Source organism: Leucopleurus acutus (genome assembly GCF_964270905.1).
Source record: "Leucopleurus acutus genome assembly, chromosome: 1".
Classification (NCBI taxonomy): Eukaryota; Metazoa; Chordata; class Mammalia; order Artiodactyla; family Delphinidae; genus Leucopleurus; species Leucopleurus acutus.
This window is the reverse complement of record NC_139142.1, coordinates 1,698,708-1,706,926: the sequence shown is the minus strand read 5'-3', so window position 1 is coordinate 1,706,926 and position 8,219 is coordinate 1,698,708. Positions and strand designations below refer to the sequence as shown.

Genomic DNA, 8,219 nt, shown 5'->3' with positions numbered 1-8,219 from the left:
CAGCCTTTATCAACAGCGCCCGTAGGAAGAGTCTGGAAGGACTGCAGCAGCTCGGCGGCGGGACAGTGGGGCTTTCAGTTTGTTTTTTGCACAAGTAGATATAAAGCAGAGAGTCCGAGCACGAGGCGCGCTCCGGTGGCCGAGAGGGACGGCCCGTGGTTCCCGGGAGCCCGCGCGCGAGGGGCGGTGCTCCATGACGTCATCAGCGGGCGCCGCGCACCAGGCCGGAGCCGGAAGTGCTGTGGCAGTGGCGCGGGGCCACGTGCAGACCCTCCGGGAGTCGGAGCCCGACGAGCGTCGCCGGTGAGACTCCGCAGGGCCAGGGTGGCAGTGCGCGGGTGGGGGTCGCCCTGCACTTCCCTGCAGCCTCTCATGGCCGCCCCCAGCCCTGTGCCAGCCTGGCCTGAGCCGCCCCCTGCCTCTACACAGGCCAGGCCAGTGTTTCTGTTTACTGCCCCCTGCACGTCCCCAACCTCTGCTTGCGAGCCCTTACATCTGCATCCCCCTGCCACTTGTCTGCCCAGGAGCCCGCCATAGGGGAAACTGGGGAGAGGGGGCGTTCTGCCTGGCGTGGAGGTGACCTCACGGGCCATTTGCAGCTCTTCCCTAGGTAGTCGCTCTCTCATCCTACAGCTGGAGAATGGGAACCAAGCTCCTGGAGAAGGGTGATAAGAGAGAGGGTCAGGCCCTTACTTTGTGGGAATCCTTGGGCCCCTCCTCTGTCAGTGTAGGGCCTCAGTTTCTCCATCTGTGATTTGGGCTGATGGCTTTTTTCTTACGACCACACCAAGAAGGGCTTCAAATGTCAGGCCAGGGTGCAGCCCTATTGGGCTGTCCTAATGGACAGTGCCAGGGACTGAGCCAGCTACTCCACCCCCATTGCTCAGGATCTGGGCCTCACAGCCTTCTCTCTGGACCCCAGGTGCATATCCTGCCTCCTGGCCCCCTTACATGTTCATGCCGACACACCTCCCAGGTCCCTGGCACCTGCCAGACAGCAACACCATGAGCTTCGTGGCGTATGAGGAGCTGATCAAAGAGGGTGACACAGCCATCCTGTCACTGGGCCATGGTGCGATGGTGGCAGTGCGTGTGCAGCGTGGGGCCCAGACCCAGACCCGGCACGGCGTCCTTCGGCATTCAGTAGACCTCATTGGCCGCCCCTTCGGCTCCAAGGTGACCTGCGGCCGAGGTGGCTGGGTGTACGTGCTGCACCCCACACCTGAGCTCTGGACACTGAACCTGCCACACCGCACCCAGATCCTCTACTCCACCGACATTGCCCTGCTCACCATGATGCTGGAGCTTCGGCCAGGCTCTGTGGTCTGTGAATCGGGTGAGTTCTTCAGGTTGCCTCAGTTCATGAAGGTGGAGGTCAGACCCACTGTCCAGCCAGCCTCCAGCCTGCCCTTCCTGAACACAGGCATTATTACTCAACTTCTGTTTTAACAGGGTCTTTCTGGGGGTGCTGACCGCAGGGAGTGAGGGCAGAAGCAAGGAAGCCGGTTAGGAGACTGGTGCTGTACTCTGTGTGAGAGTTGATGGGACTGGACCAAGGCTAGCCCGCTGGAGGAGCTGGTGCCCAGGGGGGATCCTACTTGTCTAGGTGGGGTGGGGGGTGTGAGCGCTGCTCGGCGCTGACCGAGGGCAGAGGGTGCCTGGCCTGGCCGTCCCTGACTGCTGCGAATGGGAGCCCCAGGCCCAGGGCTGAGAGTGCCCCTTTCTGGAGGGAGGCCAGGGCTGCTTCAGGGTGCTCACTGTGGGTGAGGAGCCAGCCCCGTGCTCATCCCAGGCCAGCACCATTGTCCCTGAGCCCAGAGCCTAGAGTGCAGATGGAAGTGCCTGAAGGCAGCTGTTCCCAGCCTCTGCACCTGTGTGCGCCCGCGTACACACACACACACGCAGGTGCTGGGGATTGAAGCATGCACCCTAGCCAAGAGCAGCCCAGGCCCAGGTGTGCCTAGATTTCCAGCATGTTTTTCGTGGGCCGGGCATCTGGGTTCCAAAGTCACAAAGAGTTCCCCGTAGTGCTGCTGCCAACATTTGGAGGCTTCAAGCCATCTGCATCCCTCTCTTTGTCCACATGGAGGGCCTCAGTTTCTCCATGTGGACAATTGGATGGTTCTTTTTGCCCAGCCAGGCACTTTGAAATGGGGAGAGTCAGATGCAGAGCCTGGGCAGTGAGCGGGTCAGAGAGTGGGTGGGGCCTGGGCAGAGGCTGACTGCTAGGCACCAGGGCAGCTGGGGGGTGGACGGGATTCAGGGCCAGCTCATCCCCTGCTTCCCCCTGTGCATCCGCAGCCAGGGCCTCGCTCCACTCGGCTGAAAAGTGCTGTCGGCGAGCGTGCTTCTGGGCTCCTCTGATGCGCCAGCTTCCCTTCTAGGAACCGTGGCTACAGCCGTGACCAGACAGACCAAGTTTCTGCTTCTCAAAGGGGACAGACAGGAAGCCCACTGTGACCGTTACAGTGTTGTTGATTGCTGGGGGGCTTGGGGAACAGGGCTGCGTGTTTGAGGGTGACTCAGAGAGGGGTCCCTCCAGCTAGGGGTGTCAGGGAGGACCTCTCTGAGGAGGGAGCAGTGAGTTGAATGTGGTTGAATGTGATGGGAAGGTGGTACCAAGAGCCAAAGGGGAGGGTCACCCCAGGGAGAGTCTTGCAGAGGCCCTGCGCGAGGGGCCGTCAAGGAGACCAGCGTGGCAGGAGCAGGGATGAGGTCAGGGAGGAAGGGGGTGCTGCTCGGGAGTCACGAGGAGTCCGACTCCGCCGTGCGTGGAAAGGGCAGAGGCCTGGTCTGACCGCGGGGAGAGAGAATCCGCGGCTGTGTTGAGGTGGACTGAAGGCGGGGGTCAGGGGCTGTTACGGGGAGCCGGGAGCGGGGCCCGGGCGGGCATGGCAGGCAGGTGGGGAGAAGGGCTCCCAGAGAGATGGGGGAGGAGGTGCAGGAGTTACCTGTGGGGAAGGGGAGGGCTCCTCCGAGGCGTCTGGCTGGGCAGTCATGTCACCAGCTGGTTCGGGAGGCTTGGCAGGGAGTGGATTTGGGCTGGATCGGGTCCAGCTCTGCACCTGTAAATGCTGGGCGCTGTTGCGGTCGCGGGGGAGGTGATCGGTGTGCAATGGGCGCCCGGGCGTCTTCGTGAGGCCTGGCGCCTGGAGCAGCGAGGTGGGGGAAGGTCACGGGGGGTGACTGGAGGACGCAGGCCCGGCTGGACACTGCAGGACAGGAAGGCTGGCAGAGGGGCAGCCGTGAAGGAAGCTGAGGAGTGGCCCGTGAGGCTGGGGGAAAACAGAGACGATGACGTGGGGGGCACATTGGTCACCGTGTCTCTGGTCGCGCAAGGTGAGGGCAGAGCTGCACCCCGTGTGGTGGGAGCGGATCGGGGGGGAGCAGGAAGATGGACTGACCTGAGTCCCTCGGGGAGCTTGGGCCCAGCCACCACGTGGGACGATTCCAGTCCCCTTGATCTGCTCTGCACAGAGCCTGCAGGGCCACGGGCCAGTCCCGGCCCCTCTCGGGACCCGTCTTCGGGGCTCCAGGTCTGTGCAGCAGAGTCTCTCCAGAGCCGGGGGTGGTCAGGGCTGCCACCCTCGCCGCTGGACCCACGGCGGACATCGATGATCAGTCAGCTCCCTCCTCTCCCCCTGCCACACATGCAGCCTCCGTGTCCCAGGACCCCTCAGGGAGCTCCAGACTGGTGCCTGCTGGTAACCCGGGGTCGGCTGACCTCATGGGCCCTTGATGGGTCCCTCATAGTGCGGGTGGGCTCGTTTCCCGTCTGACACCCGTCCCGTCCCGCTAGGCACCGGCAGCGGCTCCGTGTCGCACGCCATCATCCGCACCATCGCACCCACGGGCCACCTGCACACGGTGGAGTTCCACCAGCAGCGGGCGGAGAAGGCTCGGGAGGAGTTCCAGGAGCATGGCGTGGGCCGATGGGTGACCGTGCGCACCCAGGACGTGTGCCGCAGCGGCTTCGGCGTGAGCCGCGAGGCGGACGCTGTCTTCCTGGATATCCCCTCGCCTTGGGAGGCTGTGGGCCATGCCTGGGACGCCCTGAAGGTTGAAGGTGAGCGGGGGGGTCTGGGAGGGGTGTGGCCAGGCCGGGGCCACTTTCGGCCTGAGCGGGGGTGGGTCAGGGCAGCGGGGGAGTCATGGGGAGGTCGCCCAGGGAGAGGGTGAGGGTGAGAGGGGTCAGGACTGGGGAGGGTGGGCCTCCACCTGGGCTCCTGCCCCTTGGCCTGGCCCCACTCCCACCCCAAGGTGGGAGGTGTCTCGGGTCCCTGGGGAATGTGGCATCCCTGCCTGAGTGAGAGGCGGGCCCTGCACCCCTGGGCTTGCCAGAGGTCAGAGGGCAGCCCCTCACCCCAGCCAGTGCCTGCAGAGTCTCCCTTCCCCACCCGCCGCCACAGCCAGGCTAATGCGCCCCTTTTAGGGAAGATGCTGGGTGCAGAGGCTGGAAGGTCGGCTCCGAGCCAGGAAAGTGCTGGCGAGGCCCTGGGTTTTTCCCTTTTCTGGAGAAGTTGTTGGCTCAGGCAGCCGGGCCGTCCTCCTGCCCGCTGAGCAGTGCAGCACGAGGGGGCGGGAGAGGCAGGCCAGGGCGCCCCAGGGAAGGCCTGCCCCTCGGAAAGACAGACGCCAAGGCGGCCATAGGGTCCCAGCGGGGCCCCTGCCTGCTGGCTCAAGCTCAGCCCTGGACTCCTGTGTCCTGGTCTCTGCTGAGGTGGCCTGGGGCTGGGGAGAGGGGCAGCGCTGGCTTCCCCACACCTCTGCCCGCTCCGGCTTTGCCCCCTGGACACCTGCAGGTCCTCGCTGCTCCAGGGACACCAGCGGGCCCAGGCCTCGGACCCCAAGGCCGCAGCCGGTCGCGCAGCCGTGGCTGAGCGCAGGCAGTCCCTGCCCTGGGCTCCCTCCTGCCGAGGGAGCCATGCTGTGTGTTGTCTCGTCCCCTCCGCCCCGCTAAGCCCCGTTCTCTGGATCTGCTTGCTCTGGCCCAGAGGCTCCCGACTTCCTCGTGGGTCTGGCGTTTCTCCAGCGTGGCCCGGCGAGGTGTGGCCGCGGGCTCTCTGGGCCTCTGGCTGACGAGCAGGCTCAGGCCCCAGTTCCTCGGCTGTGTGCACAGGGGTTGCGTCCCCTCTTGGGGGTGACCCTGTGCCCTCTGGGTTCACGTCAACCTCACGCTCTGCCTCCAAGCCCAGGCCTCCCAGCTGACCACCTGGGGGTCTGTGTCCCACGTGTGGCTGAGGTGACCAGGCCTCAGGGACCTCTAGGGGCTGGCCTGGGCCACGTCCCTTCCCCTAGCCAGCCTGCTGGATGTGTGGGCGAGCCCTGGTGGGAGGCGGCAGGAAGGGGCTGCGGCTCCCGCCCCCTCTCCCTCACCCTTGGTCCGTGGGGCTCCGCTCAGAGTGGGCACCTCGTGTTCCCAGGAGCGGGCGACAGCCTGTAATTTCCTGTGACAGCCGCAGCCCCCGCCCCCGAGGCTGCTCTGTGTGGTTGAAGCTGTTCAGGCCCAGCACTCTGGCGGCTGCCGTGCCAAGGCTCCGCGCTGGCCCCGACCCTCAGCTGCCTGGTGGGAATCAGGGGTGGCGGTGCCCTCTGGAAGCCCAGGGAGGTCAGGGTGGTGGGCTGGGCCCTGCCCTGTGGCTGCAGAAGAGCTTTTGCCCCCGGGCCCCGGCCCGGCTCCTCTACTCTGGGGCCGCTGGGGCCGCAGCTCTTCGTGGCCAGAGGGCTTGGTGGGGGCTTCATGGCCTCGGACCCCAGGGCAGGGGTTGGGGCGTCCACCCTCCTCAGCTCTCACAGTGGGGTCTCGCAGCGCCCACTCCCGAAGGGACTGGGGGTGCATTGCCTCTGCCCTGCAGTCCCAGGCCGCAGACGCCCGGGCCAGAGGAGGCTGCCAGGCGGGCGGGGCTCTGGGGGCGGCCCCTGCCCTCTGACCCCGTGTCCTCCTCCTGCGCAGGCGGGCGCTTCTGCTCCTTCTCCCCGTGCATCGAGCAGGTGCAGCGCACGTGCCAGGCGCTGGCGGCCTGCGGCTTCTCGGAGCTCAGCACCCTGGAGGTGTTGCCCCAGGTCTACAACGTGCGCACCATCAGCCTGCCCGCGCCCGACCTGGGGGCCAGTCCGGGCCCCGACGCCGGCCCCTTCCGCAGCGGCATGCCCATGAAGGAGACCGTGGGCCACACCGGCTACCTGACCTTTGCCACCAAGACCCCGGGCTAGTGAGCCGCCTGCAGGAGCTCCAGGGAGCTGGGAGCACCGCGGGGCCGGACGGGGAGGCGGAGCTCGGCCAGAGGCTGCCTTATATGGTCGGCGGGTGCCAGCCAGGGCCTGTGTTTAGAAACCGACGGAAGCGGGGTGGGGCGGGGCCGGGGGCCTCCCGGGCGGCTGAGTGGGGCTGCCACGGTGGAACAGCATCCGGCCCCCGGGGAGGGAGGCCTCCCGCCCACGTCACCGCCGTGGTCAGCGTCCCCGTCCTGCTGCTCTTTGTTGCCACTCACCGTCTCCACTGCCGTAGGCTCTCCTGGATGTTGAGGCCCGAGAGTGCAGGTGGCGGGGTGCAGGTCTGACCCTTCCCAGGTGGCCCCAAACGAGGAGGGAGGAAACGGGGGTTGCAAAGACCCGGAGGAGGAGGGCCAGGGACCCCCATGGTCCAGCTGCCCGGCGTCTGAGGCGACCCCGCTGTGTGGCCTCAGGTCTGACCCCACCCCTCTGGGCAGTGCACAGGCCGCGTGGGCATGTCCCCAGATTCCCGCTGGCGAAGGGCCGGGGCAGCCCCGCTGATTCGCTTCTGCCTCCGGGAAGTACCTCTGCGGCCCTGGCCCAGCCAGAGCCCTCTCGTGTCGATGCGTGCGAACACGCAGCGTCATGTAGGGAAGAGCTGGGCAGGGCGGGAACGTGCTTCCGGTGGCTGGCCAGTCGGGTCAGAGCCACTCGGTGCCCCTGCCGCTCACAGGAGCCGCAGGGATGTGGGGATGGGGGCGTGCACCCAGGATGGAGGGGGTGACGCCAACCCTGCCCTGGCCTGCTCTCCAGCTCTGGTGCACGGCTGGCATCCCTCCCGCCCTGCTGCTCGAAGGGCCTGGGTGCCTGCCCTTGGCCTCAGCCAGCCGTCAGGAGACTCGGTGACCCCAGGTCGGCGCGAGAGCCCCAGGGTACCGGGCTGGCCTGAGGCTGGTCCCCGACCACCCCTGGCAGAGAAATAAAACACTGTTGCCCCTGCTGTGCTGACTGGTCCACCCTGGTGCCCCACGAGGCCAGACCTCCACTCCCCACACCAGCATCCAGGCTGGACCTCCCTGCACGTGGCCCCCCGGCCCCTGCTCCTTCCTCTCCCAGGGCAGACACCACAGGGGCTCTGGACTCCAGGACAATGGCCTGGGACATGGTGGACAAAGGGACAAGTGTGTGGCCACCCCCACCCAGCTGCAGAAAGGGCCACTTGTTCCTGGGAAGGGTGGGGGCGGGGGGGGGAGAGAGTCCCTGGCTGTGTGTGTGTGTGTGTGTGTGTGCGCGCGCGCGTGTGTGTGTTTCCTTCCGTCCATGTCCGGCTGGGCCTTCCGTCTGCAGCCCGGCCTGGGCACCTGGGTTGCCCCTCTTGTTGCCGGAAGGGCCCAGAACTCAAGAAGGACCTCCCAGGCCTGCTGTCCTGGCCCCAGGCCACCACCCAGGCTTTGGGGGTCCTTGGAGGGATACCAAGTGAGGTGGGCCTACAAGAGGACCAGTCTCCTGGTGGCAGCATCACAGGGCCAGGGGCGCCTTCTGTCTTCTGGTAAGACCTGTGTCCCCTCAGAGACCCTAGTGTCCCTAGAAGCCCTTGCCCTACTCCAGGGGTCATGTCCCCCCTTCAAGGACCTGTCCTGACCTCTGACCAAATGCCTAGTCTGGGGACAGAGGAGGGACCTGGGCTTTCCTTGGCCTTCAGGAAAGGCCTGTGAGGTGTCTGATGTAGGGCATAGGCCTCCTCTGCAGGCCTGGCTCTGCCTGTTCTCCAGGGCTTCGGCTGGCAGGCTAGACTATGGCCCTGGGTGAGTCACTGGAGCCTGCACTTGGGTCCGTGTGAGGTGGAAGGGAAAGCCCAGGATGGATGAAGGGCGGAGGGCCACCAGGGTAGGGGTCAGGAGGCCTGGATCCCTGTCCACGCTTGCAGTTGCACGCACAGAGCTGCTCTCAAGTATGGGGCCCTCCAGCCCCTTGACTGTCTGCCAGGCCCTGCACACGAGCCCCCA

The 8,219-nt window shown here is 66.4% G+C and overlaps 1 protein-coding gene across 2 annotated transcripts; it reads left to right on the top strand.

Annotated features, from left to right (window-relative positions):
* Nucleotides 1-235: 235 nt before the first annotated feature.
* TRMT61A (tRNA methyltransferase 61A) lies at nt 236-7,202 on the top strand. Of its 2 annotated transcripts, none has more exons than XM_082840092.1 (4): nt 236-303; nt 977-1,336; nt 3,800-4,066; nt 5,954-7,202. In XM_082840092.1, the coding sequence occupies exons 2-4, from the start codon at nt 1,006-1,008 to the stop codon at nt 6,211-6,213; spliced, it is 858 nt and encodes a 285-aa protein (XP_082696218.1). In that variant the 5' UTR covers nt 236-303; nt 977-1,005; the 3' UTR covers nt 6,214-7,202. The 2 variants fall into 2 exon arrangements, with proteins under 2 accessions (XP_082696218.1, XP_082696217.1); XM_082840091.1 differs by having other exon boundaries at nt 264-303; nt 923-1,336.
* Nucleotides 7,203-8,219: the final 1,017 nt, after the last annotated feature.